General features: G+C 41.3%; 1 protein-coding gene across 1 annotated transcript in view; it reads right to left on the reverse strand.

Annotated features, from left to right (window-relative positions):
• The window catches only part of PCSK5 (proprotein convertase subtilisin/kexin type 5), a 437,218-nt gene that overhangs the window by 11,682 nt on the left and 405,059 nt on the right, over positions 1 to 20,477 (reverse strand). The window contains exons 28-33 of the mRNA XM_044273909.1: positions 14,509 to 14,592; positions 9,691 to 9,871; positions 7,959 to 8,176; positions 5,202 to 5,438; positions 4,602 to 4,829; positions 3,711 to 3,888 (exon numbers count right to left, since the gene is read on the reverse strand). Coding sequence (XP_044129844.1) covers positions 3,711 to 3,888; positions 4,602 to 4,829; positions 5,202 to 5,438; positions 7,959 to 8,176; positions 9,691 to 9,871; positions 14,509 to 14,592 — 1,126 coding nt within the window. The remainder of the gene's footprint in view (positions 1 to 3,710; positions 3,889 to 4,601; positions 4,830 to 5,201; positions 5,439 to 7,958; positions 8,177 to 9,690; positions 9,872 to 14,508; positions 14,593 to 20,477) is intronic.

Here is a 20,477-nt window from a genome sequence, read left to right on the forward strand (position 1 = left end):
ACCAGACTGCTGCAAATCCATATATTATGCACAATTACACCTAAACAATACAACACAATAGTGCAGCTTTTTCCACTCCCCCTCTCCTGCTTCTGTTACAAAAATAAATAAAACTCACCCCATTCATTTGATTGTTCCACGGGGAACTGTCACAGTCTCTCCTGATCTAAGAGACTGGCTGCCTCGTTGGTTTCACTTGTTTCTGTGTTGTTGCTGGGTATGACCACACCTCTTGTCTCAGGTGTAGCTTAAGTGGTCATTCCAACTCCTCTATTTAGTCTGGTCTCACCCATCATGCTATGCAGTTGATAGCTCCTTTCTGGTGTTGAAGTGCTGGTGTCTGGTTCTCCTCTGAGTTCCTGCTTGTCCACGTACCTTGGAGTTACAGTAAGTGTCTTTTCCCTATTTCTTGTTTGTTGTATTCCTCTACCTTTTGGTATTAAGTCTGAGGCAGTCTCCTGCTCCTTCAGCTGGGAAGGAACAGGTTATCTCTTGTCCTGACACTATTTCCAGGGTCCTTTAGGGTCAGATAGGGCTCTAGGTTACAGCGTATGAACATTCCTGCCATCGAAGTCTGTTCATACTAATAGTATTCAGGGTTCAGTTTAGGGATTCACTAGGTGGTGACCTTTCTCCTTTCCCTAGTTTTCAGGCTAGTACCTTTTCCCTTCCCTCTTGTGGTCAGTGTGGAGTTTATTCCCCACACCGCGCCGTGGCAGGAACACTCACTGCTCACTGGATGTGCAGGACAGGACCTGCGCTCCAGCATGATAATGTTTCACAGAATTAACTGGAAGTAGCAGGACCTGAGAAATGCTGGAGCGCAGGCAAGATCAAATGGATGAGGTGAGTTTTATTTTTTTATTTTACTTTTGCACAAGAAGAGTTGGGAAGGCAGCATTAATAATACTGTGGCCTCTAATGGGGGCATTATTAATACTGGGAGGCACTAATGGAGATAAATAATACTAGAGGGGCACTAATGGGGGCATTGATTTTACTGGGGGCGATTAATGGGGGCCTTATTTATACTGGGGGCCACTAATGGGGCATTATTTATACTGGGGGTCACTAATGGGGCCTTAATAATACTGGGGGCCACTATTGGGACAAATTTCTGTGTTGGCACTTTGCGATAAATAAGTGGGTTTTGGGTTGCAGTTTGAGCACTCGGTCTCTAAAAGGTTTTCCATTGCTGACACTAGATAGTGGGCAATTTGTCAAAATGACCATCCTGTTTCTCTCAGTCAATGATATGCTCGCTCTCAAAGTCTGTCAAGTGAGCAAAATGTCTTCCTGTGCCTCATATATGTATGTCTAGAAGTCAGCGATCTCTCACCATGAGGTACACTACCCAAAAGTAGCCACTGACAGCCTTTTTTTTTTTTATTGGGGAGCTGTAATGCACTTTAATGCCCTCTTGTGGCAATAACCAATTTCTCATCAGACCACATCTGTACTCATTTATATATCTGTCTGAGACATAACTGCAAGTTGAGTTTTGCAGCAATGTGATATTATCTGGGTGCTCAAATTTTTTTTATATCAATGAGTGTAGCTGAAGATACAAAGTTGTTTCAATAGGCAGAAAAGACATTATGCAGGCTATGGAGATTTGGATTTTAGTGCCCCCTTTACTCAGTCTGTATACAAATATACATAGACACTTCCCTGTGTTCTCTCCACTCACTTCATATCTTTCAATCATGTGTGTTACTACTATGTTATGTGTGTTACTACTGTTATTCATGTGTACAATTGAATAGGTGTAAAGTGCCCTTTACACAGGCCGAAAAATCACTTAGATGATCGCTAATGAGCGTTCAAAGAAACGCTCATTAGCGATGCTCTGGCTGTGTAAATGTAGCGCCATTTACCCGATGAACGAGCTAAACACTCGTTCATCAAGTAATTGTATCATTTGTGTGAACACAGAAATCCTCATTTCCCGACAGTAGATTGTGCTGTGTAAACATGATCTCCTGCCAGAAAACAATAAGTCTGTAGACAGCCATGGCATTAGCGATCACTCCTCCCCATCTCTGGAGGAGATTGCTGCATGTAAATGTCTCCTCCATTAGCGAGCAGCAGATTGTCTGGAAGGAACCCTTCCCTCCCAAAAATCTCCTGGTACATTGTCCGGTGCAAAAGGAACTTTAAACAGGACATGTCAGTGTAATGAGGTGCGTCCCTATGGAATCTGACACCATCCAATCATTTCTCAGAGCAAATAAACACAATGGGGGAGGTTTATCAAGACTGGTATTCCCATATGTGCGCTGGAGTGAGTTGCACCTAGTTCATTAAAAGGCTATGGGAATCATAACGCATCCGTCTGGTTCCCGTTATGCAAGACGGAAATCAAAGTCCTGTCAACAGGACTTTTTTCTCCGTTCTGCATAACAGAAACAGGACGGATCCGTTATGATTCCCATAGACTTCTATTAAAACAGAACGCCTTTTAAAGGCGTTCGTTTTGCATCCCATCATAATATACAGTACAGACCAAAAGTTTGGACACACCTTCTCATTCAAAGAGTTTTCTTTATTTTCATGACTATGAAAATTGTAGATTCACACTGAAGGCATCAAAACTATGAATTAACACGTGGAATTACATAAATAACAAAAAAGTGTAAAACTATTGAAAATATGTCATATTCTAGGTTCTTCAAAGTAGCCACCTTTTGCTTTGACTACTGCTTTGCACACTCTTGGCATTCTCTTGATGAGCTTCAAGAGGTAGTCCTCTGAAATGGTTTTCACTTCACAGGTGTGCCCTGTCAGGTTTAATAAGTGGGATTTCTTGCCTTATAAATGGGATTGGGACCATCAGTTGCGTTGAGGAGAAGTCAGGTGGATACACAGCTGATAGTACTACTGAATAGACTGTTAGAATTTTTATTATGGCAAGAAAAAAGCAGCTAAGTAAAGAAAAACGAGTGGCCATCATTACTTTAAGAAATGAAGGTCAGTCAGTCAGCCGAAAAATTGGGAAAACTTTGAAAGTAAGGGCTATTTGACCATGAAGGAGAGTGATGGGGTGCTGCGCCAGATGACCTGGCCTCCACAGTCACCGGACCTGAACCCAATCGAGATGGTTTGGGGTGAGCTGGACCACAGAGTGAAGGCAAAAGGACCAATAAGTGCTAAGCATCTCTGGGAACTCCTTCAAGACTGTTGGAAGACCATTTCAGGTGACTACCTCTTGAAGCTCATCAAGAGAATGCCAAGAGTGTGCAAAGCAGTAATCAAAGCAAAAGGTGGCTACTTTGAAGAACCTAGAATATGACATATTTTCAGTTGTTTCACACTCTTTTGTTATGTATATAATTCCACATGTGTTATTTCATAGTTTTAATGCCTTCATAGTCATGAAAATAAAGAAAACTCTTTGAATGAGAAGGTGTGTCCAAACTTTTGGTCTGTACTGTAAGTCTATAGGCAGCATAAGGGATCCGTCCTGGTTTCCGTTATGCAGGACTGGACTCCTGCATAATGGATCAGTTATGCTGCCCATAGACTTGTATTATAAAGGATAAAAACGGAATGCCTCCTAAAGGCTTCCGTTTTCACTTCCGTCTAATGGATTCTGTTATTTTCTGTTATAACCATGTTATAATGGCAAACAAAGATGTAATCCATAACGGTGATGTGAACCCGCCCTAACTGTGTATTCTTGCGTCTTCATTTATTTCTCTATTTCTTACCCTATCAAGCAATGTTGTACACAGCTGTGACCCTGCATGTATGATCCTTCTTCACAAGTCAGGCAGTCCACGCTATGTCTCTCAGAGCAAGTCTTACAGCTTCTATGGCATGGGACACAACGCCTTTCATCATCTTCTGCATAATATCCATCAGGACAGGTGTCCACACAGGTGGCATCTGAGGAATCAGAAAAATTCAGACATTAGAGATGGCTGATGATGGTTTCTATCATATGTAATGCTATCTAGCTTTTCTCATTATTAGTCCTAAATCATAACATCCCTTTCAAAATGTTCTCCTGGTATGTGACGGCCTTGAAGATTTTTTATCATTTCTTTTTATGGTTATGTCAAGGGAAGCAGGGGGGTTGGAGCTCTATGTATGGGAAAGGTCACTATAAAGATATGTTATGGGTCGGGAACCCATTATCAGCTATGGGGCGCTAGGAAAAGGGCTAAGAGGTTAGATAATATGGCAAATGTATTAAAATTGTGTTCCTTTTATGTCCCTATGCAAATATATGCCTGCCCTAGGGAGCAGATATGTGTCTAACATACCCAGAGAGTTGTACCAAATGTATCACTGGGACAATTGAAAAATGTAAAAGTATGGCTGCATTGATAGAACTCAATATAATCTGTGGGTGATAGCTGCCAATAACGACTTGAGAAGCGAAGACGCAGCACTGCTCCTCAAAACATTATAAGCTCCAAAGATATAAAACATCTCGCCAGCTTGAAGATGAATCTAAAAATCCCAACATGATCTGCATTATGGCTTTTGTGACAACATATACAGGTCTATCCAAAAACTGTATAATAACAAGAAAGCATGAAACCGGGAAGAAACAACGAAGATTGTTCTAGTTTTCTGCATGTATTTAGACTCACTCAGAAGGAAGGATTTAGCTTTGCAGCTCAAGCAGTGATGCTCAGTCGCTCCCATACACCTGGAGCATTGCTTATGACATGGCACACAGTCCCCGTATTCATCTACATACTCATGAAGTGTGCATGTCTTATATGCTACACAGTAGCCCTCTCTGTTTTTGTAAAAACCTTCTTCGCATTCGTCGCAAATGTCCGAGGTATGGCAAGCCTTGCAACTGCTGTCACAGTCTGAAAAAAAAGGATGAAATGATAAAAAATCAATACAATAAGAAAACTAACTAAACACAGGTATCACACACACACACTGTTTTCACACGTTTTCAATGCAGAATCCGTGCCAGAAATACTTCTAAAAGGTCTTGCTTTTTTTCCACGCTGAAAGAAACTGTGTGGATAAAAGAGACAGCATGGTCTATCTTGGAGCAGATCCACCCTGATTCTCCCATTGAAATGAATGGGAAGCTGGAAAAAAAAAAACACGCAAAACACCACACCAAAACTGCACATAAAATCCGCGTGGATTCCGTGCCGATTTTTTCTGAGCGTTTTTAAAATCCATTGTGTGAACATACACAAATGCTGAATATAGAACTGCCATACCTTGACAATGTCTTTCCTCTGGTATACTGAAGGTACCATGTGGGCATCCACCAAGACATTCACCATTATATAGGAAAAACTTAGGACTGGCACATTCCTCACAATCATCTGGATCAGGTCCACTGCATTTTGCGCATAGGACATCACAAGGCACACAGCTGCCATCTTCACCATAATATCCATCAGGACATGAGCTCAGACATTTGTCTTCATGGAGAAAATAATTAGGCATGCATGCTGATAAGGAAGGGAACAAACCATATGATTAATTTTGCTCATTTTTTTTTAGTTTTCATGTTACTATATTATTACTATTATTTTAGTGTGTGGGGAACAGAAGAACCCCGCTTAACTAAAGATTAGATCCTCCTAAGGCCAGGCCTGAGGAGAATTCAGACAGTTTGTCCTGTCTATGATTCAATGGAACGAGGGATGACAGAGCTGAGGAGCTAGGACACTCCCTTAGTGCACTTAACAGCTCAATTACATATTGAATACAAACAGTTTTTTAGAGGCATGCAACAGCAGATTTCAGTAATAAAGGTACCATTTTAATACTTTCAGCTGGACCTACTAGGCAGTATGCTTGGTTTAATATTCAAAATCACGGCTCATGCACACGACCGTAGCTTGTGTTGCAGTCTGCAAATCGTGGATCCGTAAAACACGTTTACCACCCGTGTGCATTCTTCAACAAAAATACATTTGTGTGCATGAGCCCTCATGCTGACAGACTCCCTTGGGGCATACAATTTTCTTGCAGCACCACCACTGGAGAAATTAAGCATTGCAAATGAAGCAAGCAGAAGGACTATAACAAAGCAGATGTGTAACACTCTTAAAGGTGTTTTCTAAGTGGCCCCCAAGGTATTCATTCTTTAACCCCTGTACAAGAATCTGGACTCCAATGAAGTGGAACAACCAGGCCACTACCTCATGGGGTATTCTCTGTTCAAGTGACTTCTGACTCAAAGGGGTCAAGAGACACTGGTTAAGAGCACGAAGGGATCAGGCAAAATCGTAGTCAGGAACAGGCCTAGGTCAGGGCAGGCAGAGTATGTGCAATACAATAAACAGTCAGGGTGGGAAGCTCAGGGTCAGAATGAATAACAGGCATGGTCAAACAGCAAAGGGTCAAAACCAGAAGTCAGGCAGAAATCGGTACACAAAACAGGCAAACCAGCTTTCCTTTGGAGAAAACTAGTGTACTAGAACCTATTGCTCAGGCACCTTCCTATAGGGGTAGCCAGCCAGTGGCTGGGGAAGATTGTAGCCAGAGTGAGTGTGTGCGTCTGCGCACTCTATGGCCTCTTTCACACGGGCGTCATGTTTTTTGCCCGGATAAGAGGCGGGTGCTTTGCGGGAAAATGCGCGATTTTTCCGCGCGAGTGCAAAACATTGTAATGCGTTTTGCACTCGCGTGAGAAAAATTGCGCAAGTTTGGTACCCAAACCCGAACTTCTTCACAGAAGTTCGGGCTTGGGATTGATGTTCTGAAGATTGTATTATTTTCCCTTATAACATGGTTATAAGGGAAAATAATAGCATTCTGACTACAGAATGCATAGTATAATAGTGCTGGAAGGGTTAAAAAAATAAAAAAAAGTTAACTCACCTTATCCTCTTGTTCGCGTAGTTCGTTCCCGGTCTGTTCTTTGCTAGCTGTGGGCTTGGGCTGAATGACCTGTGGTGACGTCAGATCACATGCTCCAATCACATGGTCCATCACCATGGTGATGGAGCATGTGATCTGACATCACCACAGGTCCTTTAGCCCACAGCTAGTAAAGAACAGACCGGGAACGAACTACGCGAACAAGAGGATAAGGTGAGTTAACTTTTTTTATTTTTTTAACCCTTCCAGCACTATTATACTATGCATTCTGTAGTCAGAATGCTATTATTTTCCCTTATAACCATGTTATAAGGGAAAATAATACAGTGAATAGATTGTCACCTAGAACCCATGCGTGAAAATCGCACCGCATCCGCACTTGCTTACGGATGCTTGCGATTTTCACGCAACCCCATTCACTTCTATGGGGCCTGCGTTGCGTGGATTATCGCACCGCAACGCACAATATAGAGCATGCTGCGATTTTCACGCAACGCATAAGTGATGCGTGAAAATCACCGCTCTTGTGAACAGCCCCATAGAAATGAATGGGTCAGGATTCAGTGCGGGTGCAATGCGTTCAACTCACGCATCGCACCCGCGCGGAATACCCGCTCGTGTGAAAGGGGCCTATGGGTTGTGACAGGCATTGCCAGCAAGAAGCAGGCCTTAGCCTGTATGGGAGGACAGCGGTACTCCGGCAACCAGAATTGCCAGGCAGAAAGAGAGAAATGCCAGAGGGACCAGACCGCCAGACCCCTGAAGCTATGGAGCACGTAAGCAAGGCATCGGCTGTGCCCACCAGTAGGAGAGAAGCAGTGGTGGGCACAGACCGCCCCCATAACAAATTCTATATGAATTCCCTAATAGGGTGTATGAAAATGGGTTTTAAAACTAGACAGCCCTTTAATAAAAGTTTTTTTAACAGTAAGCCATCTTTGGGGACTTTTAATTGCATCACTAGACAGATGATTCAAGACAACAAGACTAAGCCGTCAATGTGACTGTATAATGAAGATACGGTATGTAAAAAATGTCCAAGATAAAAATATCCCTCTAACCAAGTTCTCCATGAGGTGAGGTTCATTTGTCTCCATCAATATGGTCTTTATAGAACAGAGGAAACAATTCAGTGGCAGTACCTGTGCAGGTTTTGTCATCCACACATGACAGGCAGTCAGGAGGACAGTGTATGCAGATGCCTTTAATGTCAGTGAACTTGGCTGGGCAGGTACTTGTACACGTTGCTTCATGTAGTACGTTAGGAGCATGGCATGATAAACAATAATTTACAGCTTTTTCACATGTTCTGCAGTCCTCGTAGCATTCTGTACATCCCTGTCCTTGGCCAAAGAAACCTCTGCAACAAGGAATTAGTGGAAACATAAGATTTACATTATATAATAATATTTAAAGCGGTTGTCTCACTTCAGCAAATAGCATTTATTACTAATGTATTGTTATTTTCCATATTGCTTCCTTTGCTGGCTGGATACATTTTTCCCATCACATTATACACTGATCGTTTCCATAGTTACGACCACCCTGCGATCCACCAGTGGTGGTCGTGCTTGCACACTACAGGAAAAAGCATTATCCTATGTGCTCTTCAATGGTCCCAGAAACCAGAGAGGCTGGTGCTTTTTCTAGTAGGGTGCAAGCACAACCACCACTGATGGATTGCAGGGTGGTCATAACATTGAAAACAAGCAGTATATAATGTGATGCAAAAATGCTTCCAGCCAGCAAAGGAGGCAATGTGGATAATCAGTAAGTGGCTTGTATTAACTACATGACAAATGCCACTTGCAGAAGTTAGACAATTCCTTTAATTTAATTCACAAAAAAAAATCCTACTTAGGGTGCATTCACACGGCCGTGTGTGACATCTGTGTTGCATCAGTTTTTTGTGCGGATCCATTGTAACAATGCCTATCCTTGTCTAAAACAGACAAGGCCATTGATTTTGCACGACCACCACCACCCCATTCTAGTGCTTGGTGGGGGTCCCAACAACCAGACATATGAACTGTGAATGGATGATAAATAGCCATTGTGAAGACCCATATCCTCTCCTGACATGTCTGTTTTAGTAACTACTTGAATTCCCCATGTAATAACCGTAGCATCTATTCTTATGACTGTTGTATGATTCATTTATTATTCCTGCTAGAAGTTCTGAATGAATTACAAGCACTTTGCAATATAGGTCCAGATGGGTTTTCCTAGTTGGGGGACGGGGGTTGTCCCTGCACAGTTTGACACTGGTAGCACTGATTGGATAGTGTCAGACTGTACAATGACACCCCCCCCCCCCACCCCATCTGATAACACCCATCTGGACCTTCTAGCAGGAATAATAAAGTAATGGAACATCATAGTTATAAAATATATGCTTCAGATTTGTGATTACAAAGGTGGATGCAAGTAGTTACTAAAGAAGACATGTCAGGAGATGTTGCAGGCCCTCTTTAAGTATGACATTATTTTTCAATGATGGATGTCCAAAAAAATATATATATATAAAAAAATGGAGACAGCACGTCCAAAAGGCGGAATTTTATTCCAGATGCAACGTTTCGGCTTAGTGATAGCCTTTGTCAAGTATTTTTCAATGAACATCAGTGTATAGACTATCCTGCTGTGTGAAATACACCTGCATATGTTTTCAGAATATGCGCCTGCGTCCCTCTTGATACTGCTGAATAGGGGGGAAGATGGGTGCTGGTCCTCAGACCTGCAGTGTGGGGCGTTAGCTCATCTCCTTAGTTTGACGGGACAGTGGACTGGCAGGGTTCATGATGTTGGAGTTATTCTTGTATTAATCTGAAGGGCCGGAAAACTTATTACAGTAAAAGTATGTGATGATCTTACTCTGGGCACTTCTTATAGCATCTCCCATCATGTAGGTAGCGATACGTGCACTTAAGACATTGATTGTATTCATCGCAAATTTCACAATCTTCTGTGCACTTCTCACACCGCTTGTCCTTTGTATTGCTGAACGTTCCTTTAGGACATGAAGAAATACAATCTTCCTCATGCAGATATGTCCCTATGAGAAAAGTCACAAGAGAAACAAAAACTAAATTTTAGAGAGGGAATATTTTAGCACAAAACAACTTATAATCTCCCTAACCATGATATATACTGTATATACAGATTGCATTCGGAAAGTCTTCAGACCCTTTTAATTTTTCACATTTTGTTAAAAAAAGTTTAAAAAAATTCTGATCATTCTGCATTCAATACCTCATAATTAGAAAGTGAAAACAGAATGTTCGAAATCTTTGCTAATTTATTGAAAAGGAAAAACTTAAAAATTGCATTGACTTAAAGGGGCAGTCCCATGAAAAATATTCTATAGTTTTCAAACCAGCACTTGGATCTGAATGCTTTTTTAATTGCATGTAATTAGAAATTTAGCATAACCACTGAGTTATTCAATAAAATGTATCTGTATAGCGCCACCTGCTGTTTGTTTGTTTTTCTTATTTCTCTGACCTTCTCACTGAGAAGGCTGCACATGCTCAGTTTCATCCTCCAACTGCCTCCTGAGTTGTGATAGGCAGAGCATAGACACGCCCCCTTAGCTGCAGCAGAAAAGACACTCCCCTTGAGCTGTCAGCTTGATATAAATCTAGCACAGCAATGAATGGGGAGATCTCTGGATCCATGTGAGGTACAGGCTTTGTTAGAAAGAGATTGTCGTGTACTATATGATGTCTGATTTTAATTTTTTACATTATTCATGGGACAACCACTTTAAGTAGTCAGATCCTTTACGCAATACTTAGTTGAAGCACCATTCAGGATTTTCTGCCATTCTGCTCTTCAAATTCTCTCAAGCTTTGTCAGATTGGATAGGGACCATCAGTGGACAGCCATTTTCAAGTCTCCCCAGAGATGTTTGATTTCAAGTTAGGGCTCTGACTGGGCCACTCAAGGACATTTACATAGTTGTCCCTAATCCACTCCTGTGTTTCCTTGGCTCTGTGTTTAGGGTCATTGTCTTGTTGGAAAGTAAACTTTAGTCCTATACTGAGGTCTAGAGCAGACTGGCTCAGGATTTCATTAAGGATATCTCTGTACTTTGCTCCATTCCGCTTTGCCTCAACTCTGACCAATCTCCCTTTCCCAGCCACTGAAAAACACCCTGACAGCATGATGCTGCCATTACCATGCTTCACTGTAGGGATTGTACTGGGTTGTGCTTGCTCCTCCAAACATGACGCTTAAAAGTAAGACCAAAATGTTCAATCTTGGTTCCATCAGACCAGATAATCTTGTTTCTCACAGTCTTTAGGTCTTTTTTGTAAATGAAAGTCTTCTTTCTGGCCACTCTGTCATAAAGCCTAGATTGCTATAGTGCTGGAGTGATGGTTGGCCTTCTGGAAGTTTCTTCCATCTGCATAGAAGATCTTTGGCGTTGAGCCACAGTGACCATTGGGTTCTTGGTTCACTATCTTACCAAGGCCCCTTTTCCCCTAATTACCTAGGTTAGGTGGGGCGGCCAGCTCTAGGAAGAGTCTTGTTTGTTCTATTTAAAGTGGCACTGTACTTTCATTAAACTTTTGATATGTTATAGGGACATCTCAAAAGTTTCGATCAGTGGGGGGTCTGAGCGCTGAGACCCCCACCAATCTCTACAACAAGGGGAGAGAAGCGTGTGCTTAATGAAGGATAGGAAGCAAAACATACTCAAAAGAAAGTCCATGGGCCTCACTTGCTCCTGTCTCATGCAGGGAGGAGAGAGAGTGCACTAAGAGCATGACTCTTTCCCCTTGTTCTAGAGATCATGGCAGACTCAGCACTCAAAAGTTTAATTAAAGTACAGTGCCACTATAAGAATTATGGAGGCTGTAAGATATTATCTGTGGGTCTGCCATGTTGTCTTAGTCAGACATCTTTAATTTAAATCTTTAGCTAAGCTTTAAGGTAGAAATATAAGAAAATAGAGCTCCCATGTCATTGATTAAAACACCCTTTCTAATTAGGACGAGCTAGTTATGAGATCATGGATTTATATTTATGTCCTCCATAGCTTCTTTTAGATACTTGATTATTGGACACTTGTCAGCTTCTTTAGTTTTTATGGCAAACAAACACTTTCAAGGTGTTTAATTGGAATGGCTTACCCCTTAGATAATATGGAGGAAGGGTACTCCAACTAATATAGACTCACTCTATTAAAATGTATATAGTATATGTAATATTTGGTTCGGCACACCTAATACCTGGACTCAAATATGGATACGTTGTAGTGGTACACAATACAATAATTTTATTGATTATTAACAGGATAAAAGTAAAAAAGAAAATACTGGTAAAAAATAGGTACAAAACTAATAATAAATAATAAAATATATAAGAAAATATATACACTCTGACACTGTATATTAAAAACTCCGACAATGTGTATTAAAGATAGAATGGGAAAATCTTCTGGTAAAACCAATCAGTACGATGACTGTCAAATGTATTACATCAAATGTATAATGTCCCGCTATAATCCTAAAAACTGTAGTAGAGGTTTGGATTAAAAACATAGAGTAATTACTTGTCTGTAGTTGATATCAATCACGGGTACGTAGTTGCATACTTGCAGTCAGTAATAGTGAAGCTACATATGCTGCTGATATAGTTGTTAGTTGTAACAATAGTTGCGCTGATATAGCTTTAAGATATAGTGTTCTTGGTCTCCAGGAAAACAATATCTTTTCCACTGGTACAGTGGATCCCACAAGTTGTATGTTGTTGGGCTGACTGAGTCTGAACATCGATCAGCCCAACAACATACAACCTGCAGGATCTATTCTACCATCTAGTGGTTAGCAGTAATCACTACAACAGTGCTCACTGAAACAGGAAGCGGTAGGTAAAACCTCATTTGGAGCACAAACACACGTGGGACGCCACGGCAGCTGTAAGAACCCACTTCGGATCTGCAAACAGTGAGCAACTCATAACTGCGGGCATCTCCTGAGCACATCTCTTCAGATCTCCCCACAGATTTTCAATCGGACTCAGGTCTGGGCTCTGGCTGGGCCATCCCAAAACTTTAATCTTCTTCTGGTGAAGCCAATCCTTTGTTGATTTGGATGTATGCTTTGGGTCGTTGTCATGCTGAAAGATGAAGTTCCTCTTCATGTACAGCTTTCTAGGCAGAAGCCTGAAGGTTTTGTGCCAATATTGACTGGTATTTGGAACTGTTCATAATTCCCTCTAGCTTAACTAAGGCCCCAGTTCCAGCTGAAAAAAAAACAGCCCCATAGCATGATGCTGCCACCACCATGCTTCACTGTGGGTATGGTGTTCTTTTGGTGATGTGCAGTATTGTTTTTGCGCCAAACATATGTTTTGGAATTATGGCCCAAAAGTTCAACCTTTGTCTTATCAGACCATAACACCTTTTCCCACATGCTTTTGGGAGACTTCAGATGTGTTTTTGTAAAATGTAGCCTGGCTTGGATGTTTTTCTTCGTAAGAAAAGGCTTTCGTCTTGCCACTCTACCCCATAGCCTAGACATATGAAGAATACGGGAGATTGTTGTCACATGTACCACACAGCCAGTACTTGCCAGATATTCCTGCAGCTCCTTTAATGTTGCTGTAGGCCTCTTGGTAGCCTCCTTTCTTCTCATCTTTTCATCAATTTTGGAGGGGCGTCCAGTTCTTGGTAATGTCACTGTTGTGCCATATTTTCTCCACTTGATGATGACTGTCTTCATTGTGTTCCATGGTATCTCTAATGCATTGGAAATTCTTTTTTACCCTTCTCCTGACTGATACCTTTTAACAATGAGATTCCTTTGATGCTTTGGAAGCTCTCTGTGGACCATGGCTGTTGCAGTGGGATGCGACTAAGAAACTTTCAGGAAAGACTAACTAGAGCAGCTTAATTTTATTTGGGGTTAATCAGAGGCACTTTAAATGATGGCAGGTGTATGCTGTCTCCTATTTAACATGATTTTGAACGTGATTGCTTCATTCTGAATACAGCTACATCCCCTGTTATAAGGGTGGTAAATTTGGCTATAATAATAAGAATATATATGTGAGATAACAGTAAGTGGTCTTGCCATGCAAGAACACTTAATTATCCCGGTGACAGATTTCCTTTAAAGCTTTCCTACAGCAGTGAAGATAAATGGCCGGGTTGTTATGGAAACCTGGAGTAAAACAGTGTATGTGGAGACTGGAGGACCTGCAAGCTTCTATTGGCTGATAAGGGTCATGTGACCAAGCTTCTATTGGCTAATGCATTTTTTTGGGAATATATCAGGAACGGTACGTCCTAGAGAGCTGAGACCTGGTCTAAAACCTTCCTGGCCACTGTATGTACCTGTGTGCCACATTTTGTGATTGTAAATGCGATTGTGTGGATTCCTTTAGCGGACATACATACATACACACATACACTCAGCTTTATATATTAGATTGTTATACGCGCACTGTAACATTTCTTTGATTTTAGTCATACTTTTAATATTTGTTGTTTCTCAAATACCTAATGTGTCTCAACACCATCTAACCCTAAGTAGACAGATAGGATAGGGAGCTCTAGTCTCTATTTTCTGGAATGTCAGAGTTTTTCAGACTGATATGTGAAATAACTGTGATGTGAACTCTCCCTTTGAAAGGCTAAAAGAATCCATCAAACTGCAAATAGAAAGGGATATATGACCTTACCTGAATGACATGAAGTACACGCTATAGATGATGTATTGCAGGTCATACAACTGTCATCACAGGGCTGATATTCTTTTGCATATTCTGTAAAAAAAAAAGTTCATTTTAAAAGTATTTTTTATGTGACAAGTAACTGTGACCAATGTGAAACAAGTGTTCTGCTGCAGTTTTTGAAAAAACAAAGGGCCACATTATGTACTCCAGCAGAAATATATATATATTACAAGGTGCCCACCAGGCCTGTTTTTACAGCAGAGAAATTACATTTTCTATCAACTAGAGGAGGCAGCACAGAAACTGCATTTGCTGAATAATTAGGCACCGTTCTCTGTGAAAGTAGTGGGGGTGTAGCCGTTTACAGAGACAAATCCCACCCTGGAAAGTTAGGGAGAAATGTATTGTTTCCCCCAAGCCAGTCTGGCATTAAAAAGTTGCTAAACCTTTTTTTAATGACTTTTTAAATGTCAATGTAACTTCACAACTGGCATTTGTATACCACCCATGCCAGGTTTCCAAAAAAAAGGGGAAGCAATGAGGATGGTGTGTGTGGGGGGCATCAGCCCTGGTACATTCATCATTATGTATTACAGAAACTAGTGTTAATAATGACTGAAATCTACAGCCCCATCAAGACTGGCACAGCACGCGTTTGTCTTGACAAATCGGGGCCTAAGTCTTGATGGGCCCTGCACCACCAAAGAAGTCATTTAATTTATGATGAGGAGTGGGCATCGTCATAAATTAAATGCCTCCTCCAGTAGTGGGACCTGCTGTGGATTTCAATCATCATTTACACCAATTTCTCCGCTGGGGCCTCATCATGCCCCCTCTTGAGAAACCTAGCCATTGCGCCGTAAAAATGGCAGTTGCGACAGAAAAATACACGATGGCATTTAAAAAGTCACAAAACCAAATTTTATGAATCTTTAACACCAGAAAGCTGGCGTGGGGACAATGAGAAATTCCCCCATTAATACCCAGCTCACAAAGTTATATTAGTGCCGGGTTCACAGAGCATAATTCTGAGCAAAGGACAATTAAAATTAGTGGACATTTAGCTTGGATGTTGTGTCAGATCTTCAAAAGCAGAAATCTTGGATCAGGGCCAAAGTGTTTTAAGCACTATAGAGCCCTTCTATTCTGAAAATCATACTATACCAACTTTTATACCAATATATCACAAAATCATTCTCAAAGTGAACAAAGTAAATTGTAGCAGTAAACATCTGTCATACATACTGTAGCTTTGCTGAGAACTTTTGTAAGCCATTTTGAAAGTCTGTAAATATGCCCATTATATGGATGGACTGGCTATCCAATGGATAAATCACCCATTTATGTCTGACCATTTTAGTTCTACCATACACAAACAACAAATGTATGACACATCATAAAAAAAAACTGTCTGAACAGTTAGTTGGCCGGACACTAGATGGCAGTACAGTAACATCAAACAATGTTAAGGAAGCGTTTAGTTCCAGGTTTGTAATGCTGATACCAGTATAAAAAAAAAAAAAACTCAATGGCAGGGAATCAGATTTCATGGACCTGTAATAGGTAATAGAATTAAGCGTGTTGTTGCTTTACTAACTTTATATCATGTGACAGTCATTTGTAACAATAGTATTGTCACGAAACCAATGCAACTGCTACACCAAGGCAATTTCTACAACCCTGGCATTACTTACTGTAATCACTTTGAAAGTTCCATCACTCATACACTGACAAGACTAATGACAAATATTCAATCCGTATGTTATTTCAATGTTTGTATCCTGTAAGGGATATGCATAATGGGTATTCAGGGCCTGAGGAATGCTTGGTGACAATTGTAGCTGGCCAGCTAAGACCTGTCCTAGGTTGCTAACATAGCTTATATGTTTATACAGCTAGACCTGCCAACAACCTTAATACAGTTGCTATGCTTGTGTGTTAAAGACAAAAGCAGAGTTATTTACAGTGACCAAGTTTTTCGATGTCATATAACTGTTATATACACTGCCTGTCCAAAAAAAAAGTCGCCACCCAAAAAAAAGTCACACACGCTAATATTTCGTTGGACCGCATTTAGCTTTGATTACAGCACGCATTCGCGGTGGCATTGTTTCGATAAGCTTCTGCAATGTCAAAAGATTTATTTCCATCCAAAGTTGCATTCATTTTTCACCAAGATCTTGCATTGATGATGGTAGAGTCTGAGGCCTCTTTCACACGGGCGTCATGTTTTTGGCCCGGATAAGATGCGGGTGCGTCACAGGAAAATGCGCGATTTTTCTACGCGAGTGCAAAACATTGTAATGCGTTCTGTACGCGCGTGAGAAAAATCGTCATGTTTGGTACCTAAACCTGAACTTCTTCACAGAAGTTCGGATTTGGGTTAGGTGTTGTGTAGATTGTATTATTTTCCCTTATAACATGGTTATAAGGGAAAATAATAGCATTGTTAATACAGAATGCATAGTGCAATAGGGCTGGAGGGGTTAAAAAAAAAAATTTAAAAATTGAACTCTCCTTAATCCACTTGTTCGCACAGCCCGGCTTCTCTTCTGTCTTCTTTTTTGAGGAATAGGACCTTTGATGACATCACTGCGCTCATCACATGATCTTTCACCGTGGTGATGGATCATGTGACGGACCATGTGATGAGTGTAGTGACATCACCACAGGTCCTTTTCCTGTGCACAGCAAAGATGAAGACAGAAGAGAAGCCGGGCTGTGCGAACAAGTGGATTAAAGTGAGTTAAATAATTTATTTTTTTAACCCCTCCAGCCCTATTGCACTATGCATTCTGTATTAAGAATGCTATTATTTTCCCTTATAACCATGTTTGTCTCCTAGCAACCGTGCATGAAAATTGCACCGCATCCGCACTTGCTTGCGGATGCTTGCGATTTTCACGCAGCCCCATTCACTTTTATGGGGCCTGCGTTGCGTGGAAAAAGCACAAAGAGGAGCATGCTGGGATTTTCATGCAACGCACAAGTGAGGCGTGAAAATTACCGCTCATCTGCACAGCCCTATAGAAATGAATGGGTCCGGATGCAGTGCGGGTGCAATGCGTTCCCCTCACGTATCGCACCCGCGCGGAAATCTCGCCCGTCTGAAAGAGGCTTGACTGCTGCACAAAGCCTTCTCCAGCACATCCCAAAGATTCTCAATGGGGTTAAGGTCTGTACTCTGTGGTGGCCAATCCATGTGTGAAAATGATGTCTCATGCTCCCTGAACCACTCTTTCACAATTTGAGCCCGATGAATCATGGCATTGTCATCTTCGAATATGCCTGTGCCATCAGGGAATAAAAAATCCATTGGTGGAATAACCTGGTCATTCAGTATGTTCAGGTAGTCAGCTGACCTCATTCTTGGAGCACATACTGTTGCTGAACCTAGACCTGACCAACTGCAGCAACCCCAGATCATAGTACTGCCCCCACAGGCTTGTACAGTAGGCACTAGGCATGATGGGTGCATCACTTCATCTGGCTCTCTTCTTACCCTGATGCGCCCATCACTCTGCAACAGGGTAAATTTTGACTCATCAGACCACATGACCTTCTTCCATTGCTCCAGAGTCCAATCGTTATGCTCCCGGGCAAATTGAAGCCTTTTTTTCTGGTTTGCCTCACTGATTAGTGGTTTTCTTACGGCTACACATCTGTTCAATCCCAATCCCTTGAGTTCCCTTCGCATTGTACGTGTGGAAATGCTCTTACTTTCACTATTAAACATAGCCCTGAGTTCTACTGTGGTTTTTCTTCGATTTGATTTCGCCAAAGGTGATCGCCGATCACGATCATTCAGGAATTTTTCCGCCAGATTTCTTCCTTGAGTACGATGGGTCCGCACTATCCTTCTAGTTTTTAGTAATGTGTTGGACAGTTCTTAACCCAATTTGAGTAATTTCTGCAATCTCCTTAATTAAATCCAGGTGGTGACTTTTCTTTGGACAGGCAGTGTATATTGTGTTCACAGAAGCAGAAAAGATTCATTATATGAATGTGAGGTAAGCTCAATGACACAGCAGAAACAACAGAAAGCATAGAGTTAAACTGTTGTTGCTGGGCAGAAGTCTAGACCAATCCTAGCTAGCCTCACTAAGCCCAGGAGTTTTCACCAATTACAGCCAGCCTCACAAACAGCTTGTCTGGGAAATTCCCCTAGCAGGATCTGCTGGATTAATTACACCAGAGGAGAGGAGCTGAACATTCACTCCATTAAGAGCTGTGTTTTATGGAAGCAAGAGGCCAAAATAGGTATTAAAACAGTTATATAATGTTCCTACTGTTAATATAGTGATAAGAACGGTATATTGACCTGGTTATATGTACAGTCAGGTCCATAAATATTGGGACATTGACATAATTCTAACATTTTTGGCTCTATACACCACCACAATGGATTTGAAATAAAAAGAAAAAGATGTGCTTTAACTGCAGACTTTCAGCTTTAATTTGAGGGTATTTACATCCAAATCAGGTGAACGGTGTAGGAATTACAACAGTTTGCATATGTGCCTCACACTTGTTAAGGGACCAAAAGTAATGGGACAGAATAATAATCATAAATCAAACTTTCACTTTTTAATACTTGGTTGCAAATCCTTTGCAGTCAATTACAGCCGGAAGTCTGGAATGCATAAACATCACCAGACGCTGGGTTTCATCCCTGGTGATGCTCTGCCAGGCCTATACTGCAACTATCTTCAGTTCCTGCTTGTTCTTGGGGCATTTTCCCTTCAGTTTTGTCTTCAGCAAGTGAAATGCATGCTCAATCAGATTCAGGTCAAGTGATTGACTTGGCCATTGCATAACATTCCGCTTCTTTCCCTTAAAAAACCCTTTGGTTGCTTTTGCAGTATGCTTTGGGCCATTGTCTATCTGCACTGTGAAGCGCTGTCCAATGAGTTCTGAAGCATTTGGCTGAATATGAACAGATAATATTGCCCGAAACACTTCAGAATTCATCCTGCTGCTTTTGTCAACAGTCACATCATCAATAAATACAACAGAACCAGTTCCACTCGCAGCCATACATGCCCACGCCATGACACTACCACCACCATGCTTCACTGATGAGGTGGTATGCTTAGGATCATGAGCAGTTCCTTTCCTTCTCCATACTCTTCTCTTCCCATCACTCTGGTACAAAATTGATCTTGGCCTCATCTGTCCATAGGATGTTGTTCCATAACTGTGAAGGCTTTTTTTAGATGTCATTTGTCAAACTCTAATCTGGCCTTCCTGTTTTTGAGGCTCACCAATGGTTTACATCTTGTGGTGAACCTTCGGTATTCACTCTGGTGAAGTCTTCTCTTGAATGTTGACTTTGACACGCATACACCTACCTCCTGGAGAGTGTTCTTGATCTGGCCAACTGTTGTGAAGGGTGTTTTCTTCACCAGGGAAAGAATTCTTCGGTCATCCACCACAGTTGTTTTCGGTGGTCTTCCAGGTTTTTTGGTGTTGCTGAGCTCACCGGTGCGTTCCTTCTTTTTAAGAATGTTCCAAACAGTTATTTTGGCCATGCCTAATGTTTTTGCTATCTCTGTGATGGGTTTGTTTTGTTTTTTCAGCCTAATGATGGCTTGCTTCACTGATGGTGACAGCTCTTCTGATATCATCTTGAGAGTTGACAGCAACAGATTCCAAATGCACATAGCACACTTGAAATGAACTCTGGACCTTTTATCTGCTCGTTGTAATTATGATAATGAGGGAATAACACACACCTGGCCATGGAAGAGCTGAGAAGCCAATTGTCCCATTACTTTTGGTCCCTTAACAAGTGGGAGGCACATATGCAAACTGATGTAATTCCTACACCGTTCAGCTGATTTGGATGTAAATACCCTCAAATTAAAGCTGCCAGTCTGCAGTTAAAGCACATCTTGTTCGTTTCATTTCAAATCCATTGTGGTGGTGTATAGAGCCCAAAAAAAATTAAATGTGTTAATGTCCCAATATTTATG

Source organism: Bufo gargarizans, chromosome 1, assembly GCF_014858855.1.
Source record: "Bufo gargarizans isolate SCDJY-AF-19 chromosome 1, ASM1485885v1, whole genome shotgun sequence".
In the NCBI taxonomy this organism is placed as follows: domain Eukaryota; kingdom Metazoa; phylum Chordata; class Amphibia; order Anura; family Bufonidae; genus Bufo; species Bufo gargarizans.